This window comes from Sturnus vulgaris, chromosome 5, assembly GCF_052056855.1.
Source record: "Sturnus vulgaris isolate bStuVul1 chromosome 5, bStuVul1.hap1, whole genome shotgun sequence".
NCBI lineage: Eukaryota > Metazoa > Chordata > Aves > Passeriformes > Sturnidae > Sturnus > Sturnus vulgaris.
In genome coordinates, this window is record NC_142247.1 from 68,272,456 (window position 1) to 68,291,589 (window position 19,134).

Consider the following 19,134-nt stretch of genomic DNA (forward strand, 5'->3'; position numbering starts at 1 on the left):
GCTGCATTGGATTATTTCTGTGGTTCAGAAATTCTATTGTGGCTTGTGTAGCTGAATAAGCAAAGTGAATCCTGGAGAGGCAGGTGCTGGGTCTGAGGGAAACATTGGGGTGCTGCAGCTGAGTCACTCAAAAATCCAGTAACTGCTGGTCCTGCAGCATGTTTGGGTCAAACCCATTTTGGAGATAGCTTTGGACAAAGCATCTGCCAGTATCTCCTCATCTCCTTGCTGTGACCATCCTGACTGATCCCAGCTGTCCTGTTGTTAGAGCCGAGTATTCAGGAATCAGGGTAGTAGTGCAATCTCTGGCACAAGAAAAGCATCTCAAAATAGTGAGGCACATAAATTCCAGTACATCCATCTCCCCCACTCATTGTTTACTGCTAGAGCTTAAGCAAAGCAACTTGTTTGGTTTCTTCACCCTATTTTTGCATATAAGCATTGCTTTCACTCCCATGGAGAACGTCTTTACATTACAGGCATTACAAATGCCCTGTAGGTCCTGGGGACATTTATGAAAATGAAGCATTAACCCTCCTTTGACATTTTCATTTCTGCAGAATCTCCTTTCCTTGGGCCCGAGACAGGAACTGCAAAAAGTGTGATGCTTTCAACATGCTGGCTGAAGGCTGATACCAAGGTGGAATGAGCAAATTCTGCAAAAGCTGAAATTACAGACCACAAACCACTTCCTTTTGGTAATTCAGCACTGAGCTTGTGGGCAAAGATGTTGAGGAAACAACTGATCCTCTTCCTCAGAGAAATAGCATGCAGACCCAGGGAGTGTTTTACTCTGTACTCTATTTATTCTGAATGAGGAATCCACAGGAGACGTTGCCAAGCAGTGTCACAGTTACTGATTTTGTCCCCTAGCAGTGACACCCCACTCATCAACTCAGCACCAACAGGAGACTGAAGTGAATGGTATAGGCCAAGTTACACCAATAAAAGCACCAGTAAGACATGAGGGCTGCAGCATGCTGAGGTGAATCTGGGGTGAAGCAACTTATTTCTCCTCCAGCCCCTGTGCAAGTAAACAAGAGACATCGACAAGACTGCTGGGACATGTGAGACAGTTAGTGGCACTTGGTTCAAATCACTAAGGTTAGAGGGGGTTTAGGCACTTAAAAATATCCTGTGATCCTACTGGGCATGAGCCAGGGGCAGGGAAAGGCTCAGGTCCAGGAAAAGATGGTTAAATGCCCCAGGAATCCCTACAGAGATGTGCTGTCAGAAAAATGCCTGTATAGAGACAGCATTTCATCCTTCTTGGTCTGAGGCAGCTACTGTTCCTATTTAAAATACCAGAAAAATGGTAAAAGCTCTTAAATATAATCACTTGGCTCTTTAAAACCACTCACAAAATGATGCCAGATTCATTAAAATGTTTTTAAAAGTGGGAGTTACAGTTCTGCAGCCACAGGAGCACTGTAGTGTGGATGGTGCAGGGGGACAGGAAGCTCTGAGTTTCCAGCATAAACACTGCTGGCTTGCAGGGCCAAAGCCATTGAAGGGTAGGTAAGCCAAGGTAAAACTTAGGATATCTCTTTGACATCTATTCCTAAGGGTTCAGAATGAGTAGTTTTGAAGCCAATGGAAAATGCTCTGTGCCTTCAACCCTCTCACATCCCTGTTTTGTCCAAGAGCTGAAGACAGGTTGGCATGAACACATCAGAGTATTAATTTCATAAGTGCTTATGGAATCTACAGTCATTCCCATTCATGATGATTTGTCACCTAATAGTGAGATCACTCTTGTGTTGTTAGTTGGAAAGAACAGGCACAAATGTGCATTTCACATGCAGTCTTACTCAGTCAATTAAAAAAAGATCAAAGTTCAATATCCATGCAGTGGCCCGGTGGGCACTTTGGCAGATGGTCTTTTCATCAAAAACCGATTCTCCTACAGATTCATCACTAAAACCTGAATCCTCTTGGCAGTCCAGTATAAATGTGTGTTTCAGACACAAAAATCCGTCCATATGTCGGGAAAAAAATCAACTCCAGGTCACTTAAGACTGTTGAGAAATTTTGGTTGTTCTTCTCCTCTTGGTAAAAGTGTTTCTCCACCAATCTTTGGACCTTTTTTCTCCTGGAAACATGAATCATGGAGAAAAGAAGTTAAACGTGTGGTAGGCATCTCCCAAACACTTCTCTGTCAGAAACCGTGGTAGCACTGAATTACCTGACTAAACATTGACAGACCTTCTAGGGACTTTGATATTCTGAATTCTTACAACTTTGTTCAAAAGCCATTTCCCCATGGTTAAATAAAGCTTTGGGAACAGAAAGGAAAAAGTGGAAGTCCACTATAACACAGCCTGCAGGCACCTGTGTGTACCTGACAAAATGCAGAGCTGTTGGCTTTGCTGGGAGCTCATAAGAGCACAGAACCAAAGAGGGGGACAAAAGTGTCACAGAAGCAGCTGGAGGTGCTCAGCACTGCTGGCTCACACTTACCTTTAGCATCCCATCTCGTTCCCACTTGAAGAGGCCACAGTTACTGAAAGATGAAGACGGCATTTGAGAACCACTGTGTATGGGGGGATCCTAAGGTAGCCCCACACCCAGCCCGTGCTCCTTGGCACAAGGGCTAACATTCCCCGTTTAGGACACGGTTATGTGACTCACAAGTTACTTGTGAGGGACAGTACCTAAGTCCCAGTCACTGTTTTGTGAGACTCATTTCTTACCTGCAGGGCTTTTTTGGAAGCCTGTCGAGGGAAATAGCTCTGCTGCCACAAGGACATTTGAAAAATCTCTTGATGGCATCATGCCAGAGGTAGTCGTGGTTATCCTGCACACAGGTCTCCAGAGGCTTGAAATAGGTGTAATTACACTGTCAGGGAGGAGAGAGAGCATATGAGACTTGTTCTGAGGGCTGGTAACAGCTGAGTGTTCAGAGGAAAGCATCCCTGTCCTCTCCCATCCTGAGGAGCCCAGGAGTTGGATCACTACCCTAGGCTTTGTCACTGCTCCTTCTAATGCCATCCTCCCCTTGCCACCCTGTGGTTCTGTTCCCAACACTTCATGGGGCATAAGTGTCCCTCTGTGCAATCCCAAAACAGGTAGGGAAGGCAGCAAGAGGGAAAGTTCAGCAAGGGCTGGAACTTTCGAAGTGGGAGGTAATGCTTCCCTTCCTCTCAGTACATTTGGGACAGTCATAAGGCTCCACTCCTCTTCCTGACGGCAAAGTCCCTGGAAATGCAGATAGAGGATTCCCACCCAGTGTTAATGTTTTCAAGGTCTTTGCTTATTTTTTCATGAAAGATGGGGAACTGAGGGTCCTGGTACAAAGCACTTCATGGAAGAAATGTAGAAATTCAGGACAGCAATACCCATGGAACCACTGGCATAAGCATTGAGCTGAGGTGTTGAGCATAGCACTAAAGCCTTGCCATGTCTCAGTCACTCTGTGCACAGGCTGCTCTCAGAAATGGGCATAAGAAACAAAACATCAGTCCCTGGATCAGGGCCAACAGTGACAGATGGGAGTCTGCAGGATAGTCCAGCACCATTTTGTAGAATCCATGTTCCACTCCCCTGCTGGTAGCCTGGCTCCCCTTCACTCACTGTTTTACACGTCACAACTCGGCATTTCACTGCTTTAATGTTCCTCATCTTCTCTTCCAGTTCTTCCTTTTTCACCAGTGGCTGAAAGTATTGCTCCTGCAGTTCAGCCTCAGCCTGTGGGGCACAGAAAATGGGTTGTGAGGACACAAAGAGGGGAGAAGCCACTCCATTAATGGCCTTAGGACAAATTATTAGCAGGCCTGCTTGAAGCAGACTGCAGTCTGGGAGCAGAGAAACCCAACATCTCTCTTGCTTGCAATGGTTAATATAATCCATTATGATACACGTGCTGCAGTTCAACAGCACTGAAACGAGCAACCTCTGAAATGCATGAGTGGGAAGGTTTAACAACAGCAGGAAGTACTGAAATAAGCACATACTCACGAGGACAGTGCACAGAGAAGTCAGGTAGGCAGATATAATTAATGGAATAGGTTCTTAGTCAAAATATTACTTCCCAGAAGACCTTAAAACAACTATGTCTTCATACCAATAAGTGTCCAAGACAAGAGCTCTGTGCCATTTGAAGTGCTGTAACCCTGGGAAAGTGCTCAGCAGAGACCCCAGTGTGAGAAACCCAAGCTCTCAGCTCTTCAGGGCACCTGATGGCATTTCACAGCTGACATGAGCCACAGATGAAGGTGGAAGCTGGCTGTATGTGGCCAAGATGTCAAGTAATGAGGGACAAAATAGGCATGTGGCTCATTTGATCTTAATGCAGAAGGATTTCTTTTGATTATCCATCAATAGGAAACTTTACTGATTCTTCCAAACACAACAAAAAAATTGATGTCAATTGGCAACATGACCCTACCCTGGCTATGGCAAGAGTGCTGACTTGCAGGCATTGTGCCCTGCATGCCCAGAGACATCCAGCCCTACCCCTTAGGACACTCTGGCCTATGAGATGTTTGGGTGCCTGCTTCTTGCTGAAATCATGAGGAGTCCAGTCAGCTCCCAGTTCTAAGCCTTCAGTCATGGCTGGATGGAGGCCATACCTCTTTTAGGACATCTGTGTGCTTGGACTTGGCCTTCAGGATTTTCTGGAACTCTTCTGACTCCAGATAGGCCAGCTGCTCACACCGTTTCTTTTGAGCAGGTTCCAGATGATCTATTTCTAGGGAGACAAAAAGGTTCAGTCCAACAAAACAAGACTGTGATGGCTAAATTTGCTCACTGCAGGAGATTTTGGAAGTCTCAGATCTCTCAGGCAGATGTTCAGGTCAAACAGCAGCCTTTCATAGTTTGGGAACATGAAAACAAGTTCAAATACAGCATCAGAAAAAAAGTATTTTTTTAAAATAACACTGCATCTTCTCTCAAAGCACTGTACTAGGAAATTTCACATTACTCCCAGGAGTGCAAGCAGTGTTCCCTCACTGACTGATGAAGAAACTTTAAAGGGAATTAAACAATTCATCCAAGATAGCATAGTGAATCACCAGCAGGCAAACTCAAATTCCCACAAAAAATTCAGATACCTTCCCAGGTGGGATTAGTTCTTGGTGTCCCTTGGTGAAGTCAGCCTTGCACTGCAGATGCTCAAGTGCCGGAAAAAAGGGAGCAGACATAAGCACAGGGAGCTATCAGAGATTACATCTCACACTTTCTCCACAGGGTTAGAGAATTTTTAGTCTTTCCAACAAACTCTTGAAGTTCCAAACAGATTTAACTTGGCTTCTTTTTAGCACAGCAATTAAGTCCATAACCCAAAGCAACTAGTGCTAGTCAGTAGAACAGAAGCTAACAGTACATACCATTGTGTGCTTCTGCACCTTGTGGCTGAGCAATATTTTTCTCAACTCTTTCAACAATTTCTAGAACATCCTCAACATCAGTCCGTTTCCTCTTGACACTGTTTGGGTCTGTTTTAGGAAGAATTTGGCCTTTTGCTCGTAGTCGTTTTATTGCAGCCAGCTAGAAAATAGGAAAGAGCAGGGAAAGTGTTAGTGACCTGTCTGGCTCCCAGCTCCTACTTCCAAAAGTAGCACAGGAAGAGAGAACATCCACTGGCCTGAGCATGGAGCTGGCTGGAAGGACACCCAACAAAATTCCCAGATCTGACATACACCCAACCTCTTGTGACTTCTCAAATCATAAAATCACTTCTTCACAGAGGTTACCAGGCCTGATGTCTCTGCAGCTGAGCTTTACCTGCTTCACAAATGAGTAAGTTTTTTCAGAGAAATCAAATCACTTGAGATTTCCATATAAATTGATAATAATTTGGAACTAATAGAAAATTTCTTACAACTATTCATTTTCATACTCCCAGAATGCTAAGACTTCCTCATTCAAGCTGGAAAAGTTTCTTTGATAAACATATATATTTTTTGCCAAAAAAAAAAAAAAGCAGTCTGTTTTGGCTAGAAAACAAAATTACTCAGACTCATGACACAACACAGCTAAACCAGTTGCTTACCTACCTGTCAAACAGAAAACACCTGCAATACACTGCACTAGCAATGCCAGAGTGTAGCATTCCAGGGATTTTCAGCCCTTGCCTTAGGAGATTGACTGAAGGCAAGATGGCAGCATCGACTTTGGCACTAACAGCTATCAAGAACCACAGGTATCCTGTGTGCTGGAATATAGGCCAGTGTGGTCCCACAAATGAGAAACTTCACTAACACCAGAACTGAGCTGGGCCATATTTGACCAAAGACTCCTCTTCCACCACAAACCAAATTTCCCTTAAGCTCTCTTCGATATTTAAAAGATCCAAAGAGCTGATACCTTTTTGGCTTCTGCCAAGCTGTCTAGCTTTGGCCTTGGAGGTGGAGACTTGTCAAAGAAGAGGATATCTTCTCCTTCTGAGAAGCCTGTACCTAGCCTGGGCCTTTGAGGACTTGACATTTTTGCAGCTTTGGGAAACTCTGCCCCAGGCACTGGGGAATGGAGGGAGGTCTGTCTGGAGGACGATGGGAGAGCAGGAGTGCTGGCTTTACTTGTGTTCTGGAGAAACCTTGTAAGACAAGAATAATTCATTCAATTAGGGACATAAGTCAGAGATAGAAAGGTTTAAGAGAGGATGGGATGCAGACTATGATTTTTTACTATTTGGTCTTTAATTGCTAAAAGAGCAATTTTGGAATTCAGGAGAAGAAAACAAGAGTGGTAAAGGACTCTCTGGGTCACTGAAATCACGAGTTACTTGAAGAAGTCACCAGGAGTGAATGACCAATTGTTTTCAAAGCTAAAGGCAGAGAGAGGCACCACACAAAGACAAGAAATAAGAAGTGAAAACACAGCTATCCTTAGGGCTACAATAACAGAACCCTTCCTGTGAAAGCCAGTGTGTCTCACCGCCTCTGAATCTCTTCAGATCGCTTTTTTCTGGCCTCCAGCAATTTCTGTTTCTGTTGCTTGAGCAGTGCTGAAGCAGAGATAGATTGGAAATTTGCCCCTTGCTTTTTTTCAGCATCTGGGAAAAAAGAAAAAAAACCAAAATAAAACGTCACTTTGTTCAGAAAGAGGTAGAGTGGTTTTAGGACTGGGTCTTCCTTCAGGCAAAAGGACAATACCTGCTTTGGTCCAGTGTTTGCAGAGATTTCTTGCTCCAAAAGTTGGCTGTGCCAGCAGTTCCCTGAATTCTTCAGAACACTGCATGGGTCTCTTTGCTGCACCTGAGTGGAAGAGGCAGAAATACAGCAGATTTGAAGTGAGGAAGGGAAGCAAGCCTTTCGAGATGTAAAGTTGTCTAGGTTGGAAGAAGCCCTTGAAGGTCACCTGGCCACTTTTCAAAGCAAGACCAACCTTTACATTATATTTGGTTGCCCAAGGTCTTGTCATTTGTCACAGCCATTTTTATTCCTTCAGCAACTCAATCACTCAGTTCCTCATCAGCCTTGGCTATCTGTGTTACTCCCACCATTCCCATTTTTAGGCTCCTTGACAGTCCTGAAGCCTCCACACTTTAGTCCTGGAGAATTAAGAGCAGCTAAAAGCTGCTAGGGACATGCACTATATTGTCTGAAATGGAGGCAACTGATGGAACTGAAAGCTGTGAATAAGACTAAGTGGCATCTAGAACACAGTTTGAATAATCTGTCACCTGCTCTCCAAGGAGCATAGAGTGTAATATTAAGTGCTCTACAGAAACAAAACAGAGGCAGAGAAGACTGGTGACATCCCAGGGGCTATGAAAGGAACATGCTTTGACACAAAAAAAAAAGCACTAGAAACAAAGTGGGTTCTCAGAAGGTCCCCTGCATTGCAGACCTGACTGATTTATACTTAGTATTCCTTAGAAGCTTTCAAGGTTGACAGAAGTAATTTATTTTAATCAAATAAAATAAATCATCTGGTTCAAAGTTCTTAAAACTTCTAATTCCCATTAATCTGGCAAAGATCTTCTGTCACTGTCCAAAGACAAAACAGGAGACTTAATTTGAGGGCACTGATGAAAAAAAAGATGCATAGAGCCACACGGTTGCTTAGTTGCATTTGCTTTGAAACTGTGATCACAAGAGGGAAGAGGAGTTTTGACCAACTGAGGAAGCTGCCTGCAAATGACCCCTTCTGCAGCAAAGTGACTGCTAGGTTCATTCAGTGACTAGAAGGCCCTGGGACACATTCACACATGGAACTGGAAACATCTAAAGAGTGAAGAGACTACTTGGGTACCAATTTTCTGCCTGGTTTCCTGGACAATTGCATCAGATCCTCTCACGACCAGGTTGGAGAGAGTGGTTTGAATCTTCTTTTTTGGCACAGCAGCTGCTGCACTAGAAAGAGGAAACAAATCCAGAACATCAGAGTTTTCCTATGCTTAGAGCAACGACAGAAGCCTGAATACTAACCCAGTGCTACAACAATACTCTAGCCATCCCAAAGGACCATCTGTCTGTTTTTTGGAAGGATGTGAATCTAAACCCAAATTCCAGTGTAATGTTTAGGATCTCCCATTTCTACCTTTGTTGAGACAGGTATTTCCTATGCATTACAGGAAAAAAAACCCTAAACATAGATCAAAGCTTTACTTTGCTCACAGGTCATTCCAGGGACGGAAAGGAGGTTGGAATTACTTCATTACTGTGGAGTCACACCACTTATCAGAGGACATGAGGGAATAAAAGCTGTGTCCAAGTACAGGGCTGGATCCAGCTGTGACTCATCTTTCCACAGCATACTGATCTTGGTCAGTCCTGTTTCCTCATTAATGCAGAGTGACACTGTATTATTTCAGCCAAGGAAGACATGAAGAAATACAGAAAACACTGACTCTGGGATTAAATGCAGTAAGACATAAGAAAATACAGTTACAATCTCAGAAACTTGAATGCTTGGGATCTCATGATCTCAAAGTCCATTAATCTACTGAAACACAAAGCTGCCTAGCTTCACACCACAGTATTAATGTAGAGGTAAAAACAACCCTTACCACATCTTAGTGCCAACTTAAAATTTTCCTGTCAAACAGCAGCTGTGTTACCCCATGTGGCCAGTAGAATTATGCCAAATGTGGGCTTTATTCCTATTTGGTAAATAGTTAATGCAAAGGCATTCTCTAAATGAATAGACTCCCTCAGATAGAGCTTCAGGCTCCCTTGTACATTGTGAGGGAAATTCTGTTCAAAAGCAAAGGAAATAAATGGTTTATCTTACACTGAGGCTGCATATGCTGCTGAAGAGACTCCTCCATAGTAAAACCCATCCTGACACAGCCTCTCCTTCAAAGTGGGATTTTTCCGACCAACTTTTTTAGGAATGCGGCCACCAGAAAAGGTGGACTGCAGATCTGCCCGCTTCGAGCTGAGCTTCTTGTACTGGGATTGTATGTGATACTGACAATATTCACAGTCATTCTGAAAAAAAACAGGAGAGCACCAGCAATTACAATTTCCTTCATTCCTCTCACCCACATGCATCCTTGTATGGTTAAAATGAAGTAACATCTCTACTGTGGTACTCTAGCATTTGGTCAATTAAGCAAAAATATGCCCACATTCAAGCAACGAAAAACAAAGCTAAAATTGCCTATACTAATCACTGGAAACAACCCTGTGCATCTAGGAATTTTAAGGCCATTTCTTGAAGTCATCTCATATCCCACCCAGGCCCTCTTGCCCAGATTCTGTATTCTTGACTCCATTCAGTTTTATGTACTGTATGCACAGCCTCCTGCTGGAGTGGTTCTGCAATCACAGTCTTGACTGGCTACAAGTACCTTCTGTATTTGTCTTCTTCCCACTTCCCACACTTCCAGCTCCTCCCCAGTTCTTCTAATTCCTTTATTTTTTCTCCTCCTTCTGATACCCTTTTATCTACAACCCTTCTGACTCAGACAAGGTTCCTTTCAGCTATCATAGCATCACTGTAGCCATGAAGTAACATAATCCACTAGTCCTTTAAACTACTACAAGCCAGTAATGTCCCAAAAGAAGGATCCCAACACTTCTTTCATCTCCAGTGCCCCACATTCAGGTGTAAATATCCTAACAGCTTGCAGATACACTGGACAAGGGAGCTCATTGGGTTAAAATTATTCAAAAAATAGCCATTCCAAAAAAGAAATCTCACGTTGTTTTCTCCTGGATGAGTTTTCTAATGCAGTGCATGGAAGCTTGCACTGGAGTAAAGGAGAGTGAAAGGGTGTGGCATCATGGATCAAGACCATCTCCTTTCACTGCAGCACCAACCTTGCTTTTAGGGAAATCCCCTGCACAGTGACAGCACAGAAACAGCTCCTCTGGGTTTCATTTCTCACTTTCTCCACCCACTTTAGTTAGTTGCAAGTCAAGATCCAGAAACAAGTAAAAAAGTCAGAGTATCAGTACAAAATCAGCAGCCAGATTTTCACCAGCTTAGGAATGCCCTGATTACTGAGATACAGACCAGGTTCACAATCTGTGCACAAGGATCACCATTCTTCTTTCTGGCTTTGCAGGTGCCCATATCCAGAGCTTCTCCCATGAGGAGGATCTTCTGGGGATGGTCAATGGACAAACACACCTAGACAGAAATCAGAACACTCCTGGATAGCCTCTTTTTAGATGCCACTGGTTTGTCTCTGATCTGGTTCACAACATAGTCTTAAAAAGGAGGCCTAGCTTAAGAAAGCCACATGTCCTATTCAGATTTAGAAATGGCTCAGTTAAAAAGAAAAAAGTACATTTATTTCTCACAAAGAGATGAAAGACATTTGAGTTCTATGCTCAGAGCCTCAGGAAACAAAAAAACACCTAAAGCAGTTCTAATTGTGCTGTAAATCGTCCTGTACAGCTGCTTGGCTCTGACACCATCATGACCCCCACACCCAGCAAGGGATGGGAGGAAGAGCTGTACCAGGGCTCTCTGTCCTTCTCCAAATGTCTTGGTCCAATCAAAACTGAGTCCTGTACAAGAAGAGCATCTGCTTCACACAACCAAATACACCAGGGACTGTATCTGCAGCCAAGGGACAATTTCAGAGGTCAGTTTTAATGTAGTAATAAATGTGGACATTTTAGCTACTAAGAGCCATTCTTGACAGTTAAATACAGCCCTCCTATTAAATCTGGTGTGCCTTTCTGCTCACCAATGGGATTATCTACTGCTTATTCATGCTAATTTAAGCAATTATATAGCATAAAAGACAATTAATGAGATCCTTAATTTTTCTATTTGGAGAATTTAAAATGCAGAACACTACATGATCAGCTACTAGACTGAAATTCCCCTTGACAGAAGTAACTGGAAACAGGTTCCATTCCAGTAAAATTAAAAATATATTAATTTGTTAGCAAAATGAAGCCGTCTTAAATGTTTTGCATGTTCTGCATTTATGAATAATCAATTAAATAAGTGAACTACTACGTATCAACTGACATATATTTACATGATACATTGTTTAATAAATTAATATTGCTGCTTCTCTGGTGTGATTTTTGAATAAGAAACATTTTGTAATTGTGTCTCATGCTTGAATTAGAAGAAAGAAATGTGCTTCTCCACCTTTTTCGGTTTTGCAAGACCTCTAGTCTGAAATAGGTGTTGCACTGAAGTAGCTGAATAAACTGAAATGAAAATACATTCCTTATATTTGTGGAAGAGTGAACTGCTACCAAGAGCAGATTAAAAACTGAAATAAACTCTGGGTTTAAATGCTTAATAGGACTTCTTGAAGTTCAGACTTCCAGGAGGTCAGGAACAGATACACACCATGCAACTACCTGAACATAATTCAAACTGTTGGGCAGACTGCTGCAATTTCAACTTGAAGATGTGATATAAAGCTACATCTCAGCCAAATATGAAAAGGTTCAGCTATAGGTTTTATCTACAGCTGAATAAAAAAACCTCTTACCTCGTCTGAGCCTTCTTTAGGTTTCATAGGGTTGGCATTGAGCAGGCCAATGACTGTGCCTTGGTCAGTTTTCCAGTGCTCCTTGTGGACTTCACCAAACAGGAAGAGCGAGACGCACTCATTGAGGTCCCTCAGATCATTCAGCCGCCAGATACTGAAGGTCCTGCCCTGGAACAGACATTCCCTGAACGTTCAGCTTTGCTGCACACACTGACTGCGTCCCCTCTGGCTGTTTCTTTTGAAAAGCTATTCTGACTTTCCCCTTCCCAAGGTTGTCAGGATCTAGAAAAGCATGATTTGTAACCTCATTACAGCTTAGATACAGTATCTCCAGCCATTCATGTTGCCAGTTCTGGGGCTGTCAAAGTCCCAAACAGCAAATAATTCTGCTTCCACAAACCTTTGATATCAAAGCTGGGCAGCACACTTGTTCATTGAATGAAGAGGTTTTTACCCCACTGAACACACATAACCATGGCATATCCAGATCTGCTTCATCAATGACTTTCTATAGGACACATACAGTACTGGATGAAACCACACAAGCCAAGACCTTTAATGCAGAAGTTTTCCATTAACTACATGAAATTAGCTGATTAAGTTGAAGATCTAAGAAAGTTTCTCAGGAAAGATCACCAGCACTTCACCTGAACTGAGCAAGGGATACAATGAAGTTACTTACATTATTTGCACTCTGAGGAGTGACCTTCCTTACTATGACTCCAAATGTTACCCAGTCTATTTCCTCCAGATTTTCAGTAGCAAGTTTGTTCTTGAGCTGAGACAATCGGATGAGCTTCCTGTTAGCCATTTTCCTGTCCATTTCGGCTGAAGACACCCGGGGTTTTCTAGATCCATTGAAAGCAGGTAAAAGACAACAAATCCATTGGCACAAATGGACAATCAAAACCAACCAGCACTTTCGTGGGGAGACTACATCTTGCTGCAAAACACCTCTGTGCCTTACTTCGCCCTGAGGTCACTTGAAATAAAACCCCCAATATCAGAAAGCTATTGATGACACTGTTTTTTGCCCATATAACTGCACTGCAACTCAGGCCTAAGCCTTCATTAACTCTACTCATCTCAGACTAACCAAGAATGGCTGACTGAGACGGGAATGCAGCTCAGGTTCTGGTGGGGACACTGTGAGGATTCAGAGTCCTCTTGTGGCCACACTGAGTATAGGGATGGTGAGTGGCTCCTGAGGATTCTGTGTGCAGCAAAAACTGGCTCAACTGGAGCTCAGCTGGGCTTTGCACATGCCCACTGCTTCCCTGCTCCACCACTGAGGATACCTCAGGGAAGACGGTGCTAATAAAATTATAGCTTTTCTGTTAGGAAAGAGCAGAGGTGAAAACAGAAACACAGTACTGAGGTGAAAGTCAGTGTTTACTGATCAACCAACCAGTGCTGTGGCCTTGTGTTACAACCCTTGATGACAAGTGACTAATCTGACATGGTTAAACCACACATATCCATTGTGTTTTCTTTGCCTTTACTGGAGGGGTTGCCCCCAGACAGGGCTCAGAGCTGGGCTGCTGACCTTAATCTCAGTCCTGAGAAGGTTTCCACAGACACTGGCTGCGTGGTTGCACTGGAGCATGCAGGCACGTGAGAAGTCTTCTCTCTGGTCACCTTACTGGGTGTGTTCCCTACGGCAGACTTGAGAGGCTGGAATGCCAGACTGAGGACTTGCTGTGGAGGAGGAATCTTGCTCTCTTCAGCAGAAGAAAAAAAGGCATAACTCCCATTACAAAGAATACAATGATTAACTGTAATAAGCTCTCTGCCACTATGACCAGACCACTCCTGGCACACTGAGTAGTACAATACTGTCCTGGATGTGTCCACACCACTGTTGGGAACAGTAAACTTTTGACAGAAGCTCAGTATGTTTAGTAAAAGGTAGACTAAGAGTAGTACCTGCTGAGGATGCTTTTGGCTTCTGCATTCCTCGCTTGGCTGGTGGTAAAGGATTGTCCAGCTGGGCTGAGAAGCATGGTGACTCTTGCAGCTTCTGAATTTTCCTTTCTTTTAAGGGTGGACAGGGAGATTTACCTGGCCAAGGGAACAAAAAACTATGAGACCTCGGGATCTAGACTCAGACTTTAAGCATTGCTCCAAATGGTGAAATTGTTGAATAACAAGTCCAAATCAGTGCCCCACAAGAAAACCTTTCAGCCAAGTTGTCAGCTGAAATGCAACAGCTGAAAAAGCCCCAAAGACACTAAGACTTTGGATGTTGCTGCAATCTCAAAGCTGTGGAAAGAAGAAACATGACCTGTTCTGCAATTTTTCTATGAAGTTTTATTACTACATCCAACACGCTATAGCAAAAAACACAGTTATATATACTGGGTGTACCAACATCTGCTAGTAAGAAGGGACACCTCCAGAAGAGTCTGGAGAACTCAGTCATGAAAGCTGTCCAATGTAGAATCAAACCATGATGTAGAGACCAAAACTGATTTAATCAGTAGCTGTAAGAAACAACCTGTGTGGGAATACACCAGACCACCATTCCTCCTTGCTACTTAGTGCCCACTTCAGGATTATTTTAAGTCCTGCCAATAAACTCACATTGGTAAGCCAATAAATCATAAATCCATTTAGTTTCATTACCAGGGGTTTTCTTCTCAGGGCCTGAACTGGATTGCTGCCCAAGAGCAGTCTTCTGCAACTGCTCCTGTAACGTCTTCATCTGTTCTTGCAATTTTTTAAGCTCAGCTAGGAAAGAAAGAAGAAAAAGGATAATAATGAAGACAGCAGGAAACCATTGCAAATGGGAATTTATGAGATCCCTAGAAGTCTGGCAGTTTTACTGCATCATGGAAACTTAGAAAATGAAGACTTGAGTCACAATACAGATTTACTTGATTCTACACAGTTTATAGTGAAGGCAAACTTTTCCATACAGCCTGGAGCTGGGTCCTCTCATAAAAATATTTTATTTAATTGTGGTATATTCTTTCCCATGTTGAATAAAACTTTCCTCCTCACCATAAGATAATTTAAATGGCTGATGATTGTACTCCTTAGCATAAAGAAGTAGTTCCTTATATAATCAAATACACAGCCTGGACACAGGAAAGCTGTGGCCAGCTCTGCTTGCACATTGACTTCCTGTCCATAAGCCCTGAGGGGGAAGGGACTGGTGTGCTGGTGAAAGATGCCAGGTGATATCTGATACCCTGAAGACTGAGGCAGCATTGCTCTTCATCAGACAAAGCTCAGCTACACAGGCAATCTTCCCTATGCTACTCAGCACAGCTCTATTAGTCTCCCTGGATTACTTAAGTCCTCTGTCTTTCTTTTGGGAAGACAGGTTTGATGAGTTTGGCCACTGGATCTGAAAACTGAACTTAGAAACATTCACAAGGCCTTTTAGTATTCCCTCTCCAGCCATCATCAAGAGAGAGGCCACATCTCCTGCCCTTTAGCTCTCTAGAGACAGAATATATCAAACAAAACAGATCAAAGATGCTGTTGCAGAAACCTTGCAGTTCTTCATTGGTTTTCTCCTTCGCCTGACTGGGAGCTGAAGTGGGGACAGCTTCCTCTGCCTTCTCCTCTTCCAGCAGGTCATCTACATCTCCAAACAGCGTAGCCAAGTTCTCCTTCTGCTCATCAGTCATGCTGTCCTCAGCATCAACCTCCTCGGTGTAGGATGCATCATCTTCTGCATCAAAGAGCTCATCGTATTCATCCGGTTCTCCACCCTTATCCTCTGGAGCATCTTCCTCCTCAGGAGAATTCCTCTCCTCAGTTGCTTCGTTTTCTTCCAGAAGGGAAGCCAACAGATCCAGGTCATCATCAGCTAAGGCAAAAATTAGACTCAGAGTTATTTCTGCCCAGTTAAAGAAAAGTTGCTAAAGGATAAAACATCCAAGACCCATTGATTACAAGCTAATGACAACTGAAACTATCAGAGCAGCAAGTGGCATTTTTTAAAAAAATACACTTCAGGTTTAGCTAAAAGCATCTAGAGCAGCTTCTGGCTGTGAGGCCAGATGGAAACATAGTTGCAGATGCTCTTAGCCTGTGGCACAGGCTGGCAAGTCAGCAGAAAATTTGCCAGCTACTCAGCACTGGCTTTACCTCCTATGCAGTTCATTGAACAGCAGCTGCTGTTACACAGAAAAGCCTGGAACCTGTGAACAGGTAGCCAACAGAGACTTCCACGTGGCTTCTGCCGATGGAAGGGAAGAGGGAGATGCACGGCAGGCAACGAAGCATATCCTCAGATAGAGTTTGCTCGTGGAAAACATGACGAACAAAGAAATAGGGACAAAGGGACAAAAAAGAATGGGACAGACAGAGCAGAAATGAAAATGTGAGCAAACCAAGAAACTGATTTAGCCTTTGCTGCTGAGGAAAACACCAAACCATGGAAGGCACAGAGCAGCCTCACAGGAAAGTGACAAGAAGGAAAGCAAGAGGCAGTCTCAAAGGACTCAGCAAATAAACTCAGTGGAATGTAAATTCCTCTGCTAAAAAGCCTTACCAGATTTTTTGAACTTATGAACTAACAGGCTGATAAGAAGACAAGCTTTTCACTGAAAGGAAGAGAATTTTCTCCCTTACCGTCCATAGTTTCACCAGGATTTCTTCAAGAGCCTCTCAAGGCAAAATATTCTGTTATGGGGAGAATGAAAGTGATACTGTTAAAGCACATATACCTCATCTAGAAATATATTGTGTCAGGCTCCTTATTTGACAACTTGCAATCCACCAGCTTGGTTTTGTTTACAGCCGCAGATGAGGACTCCGCTAATTTTAAAACCCCCACAGACGTTTCCTACATCAAAAGTCTGACCCATGCTGAACCCACTGCAGTGTAAGGATATTACTTTTATTTAAAAAAGCCCATTACTACTATGTTCTTATATTAATAACCATTTCCACCTCATCTCATTACACTGAGTGCACTATAATTACAACTAGTATTTAACTAGTTACTAAAGATTAACAGTTGTTATTCTGAAAATGTACATTCTGCGTTTCTCACAGCTTCTCCATTTTATGGAGAAGGGTCCATGAAAAACAATCAGCACGGGCGGACATGAATGGGCCAGGGAAGCTTGGCTAAGAAAGATGGGATATCCACTGAGGCAAAATGAGTCACAAACCCAAACTCTAACTGTGCTTACAGATCTTCCTGCTGCATAATCTTTTGCTTCGCCCATAAACTACGCTTTAGATAGTTTTCTCATACTCCGGTATGCTTTCAGTAACACTGCATAACTCGTACGAGCAGGGAAGGCCAGTGATCGCCGCGGACCCCGCGCTTTTTCCCTCACGGTTCTGCTCTCCGCTCAGCCGCCTCCCCCACCCAGTAGAACCCCGACCTCCCCGGGGCTCCCTTCCCCGCGGTTCCCTGACCCTCGGCCTAGGCTCCATGTCCCGGGATCGCTCCGTATGCCCTGGGATCGCTCCGTGTGCCCCACTCCCCGCGCTCCCCTCACACACCCCACTCACCGCGGCTCGCTGCCGGTACCCGCCAGAATTTGGACTGGCCCCGCCCCTTCCCTTCCCGCGCATGCGCGCACACGCCATCTTTAGTGCTGGCAGCCCCGGCGCCGCCCGGCGCCATTTTGGCTGTGGGCGGGCGGAAGGGAAGGAGTGCGTGCCCGCTGAGGGGGGCGATGACGGCGTGGGGATCGCAGAATCCATGGGATTGGAAAAGTCCTATCGAATCCAACCTATAACAGATCGCCACCTGTCAGATAGATCCTGGCACTGAGTGCCACGTCTGGACTTTCCTTAAACATCTCTTAAACATCTGCAGGGACGTCACTCGACCGCCTGCCTGGGCAGCCCGTTCCAATGCCGAATCACCCGTTATGTGAAGAAATTCCTCCCAATGTCCAACCTAAACCGCCCCTAGTACAGCTTGAGGCCATGTCCTCTCATCCTGTCCCTGGTTGCCTGGGAGACGAGCCCGATACCCACCTGGCTACAATCTCCTGTCGGGGAGTTGTAAAGAGTGAAAAGGTCCCTCTTTAACCTCATTTTCTCCAGGCTGAGTCCGTCAGCTCCCTCAGCTGCTCCTCTTCAGACTTGTGCTCCAGCCCCTTCCCCAGCTCCATTGCCCTTCTCTGGACACAATCCAGCACCTCAATGCCCTTCCTGAGCTGACGGGCCAGAACTGGACACAGGATCCAAGTTGTAGCCACAGCAGCGTCCACAACAGAGGGAAGAATCACACCCCTGGTCCTGCTGAACACATTAGTGCTGATACAGCCTCTGGGTAAGCCCATTTAGCTGCAGAGTTGCCCCTGTCTGGGCAGTGGCCTCGGGAGGGGTCACAGCAGGTGCCAACCCCATCTGGATAACCTAAACACTCAGCATTTGTGTTACACCACCAAATTCAATCCTAGTTATTGTCACATGTAGTGGACAAAATCTTGTAGTTTGGTCAATTTTTCTTTGGTACAGCTATAATTCTGTGAAAAATACTTCTGAGGATGTACAAGCTTTTTACTGGACTGCAGTTAGTAATGACAAAAAATCCCTGTAGCATGAACAGATTTCAGTGTATTGTGACTTTATTCTTTGGAGTTCCTTGCCCCTCCTTTTTTGTACTATTAGATCTGCTCTTTTATCTTTCTATGAAGACCTATTTCAGCTAATACCCATGTTTTCCTGTTAGCACTCCTGTGCTAACATCCCCTCTCTCTGAAACCTCCTCAGATGATTAATTTTGACTTGACAAATGTGTAAGTTATTCCTTCTTCGGCCTTTCACATTGATTTTCTGTGTTTTCATTAAGGTTAATACTTCTCAGATGCAATCAGCTCCATTATCATTCTGTTAGTTTGCTTCTGGCCTAGTAGCATTTCTGTCAGATTTTAATCATTGCAGAATCTGTAACTGTCACAAAGCTCCCATAATAAAATTGGATTCAGGGTAAAAAAAGCCCGTAAATCCTACTGTCAAAAGGAACCAATTAAAAGCCAGTAAGAGATTGCATCTGCTGGGACTACTTGTAATTGATGAAGAAGGTTGCAACAAGGCTGATGAATACCTCTTCACAACAGTCAGCTCTTGTGTTACCTGAAATTATGGATGAAGCTACAGATGAGCTATAACAGAAAATAAGAATCCAGAGTCTAAAAGTGATAATCAGAACAAGTGACAATAAACAAAGTAAAAAACTTACTTAAATTACAACGGCAAAAAAGGGATTGTCTACCTTTTGTTGAGATAAAAACATCTGGGAAGACAAGAATAGAGCTAATCCACTACAGCTGTTTCTACACAAGCTTTTC

General features: G+C 43.8%; 1 protein-coding gene across 1 annotated transcript; it reads right to left on the bottom strand.

The window, feature by feature from the left end:
- Window positions 1-342: 342 nt before the first annotated feature.
- MCM10 (minichromosome maintenance 10 replication initiation factor) lies at window positions 343-16,499 on the bottom strand. The gene is made up of 19 exons (XM_014883124.2): window positions 16,448-16,499; window positions 15,360-15,680; window positions 14,486-14,590; window positions 13,787-13,921; window positions 13,407-13,581; window positions 12,543-12,708; window positions 11,861-12,028; window positions 10,411-10,527; window positions 9,181-9,380; window positions 8,200-8,300; window positions 7,098-7,199; window positions 6,880-6,997; window positions 6,310-6,538; window positions 5,331-5,490; window positions 4,572-4,690; window positions 3,574-3,687; window positions 2,694-2,839; window positions 2,461-2,503; window positions 343-2,092 (listed from the first exon to the last, which is right to left on the bottom strand). The coding sequence occupies exons 1-19, from the start codon at window positions 16,452-16,454 to the stop codon at window positions 2,009-2,011; spliced, it is 2,610 nt and encodes an 869-aa protein (XP_014738610.1). The 5' UTR covers window positions 16,455-16,499; the 3' UTR covers window positions 343-2,008.
- Between the last annotated feature and the right edge of the window lie 2,635 nt (window positions 16,500-19,134).

Excerpts from the sequence above, each read along its gene's own strand:
- MCM10 (XM_014883124.2), bottom strand. Across the intron at positions 9,381-10,410 it reads GTGCACAGATTGTGAACCTG|AATGACTGTGAATATTGTCA; the intron begins GTCTGTATCTCA and ends GTTTTTTTTCAG. Across the intron at positions 4,691-5,330 it reads AGGTGCAGAAGCACACAATG|AAATAGATCATCTGGAACCT; the intron begins GTATGTACTGTT and ends TTGTCTCCCTAG.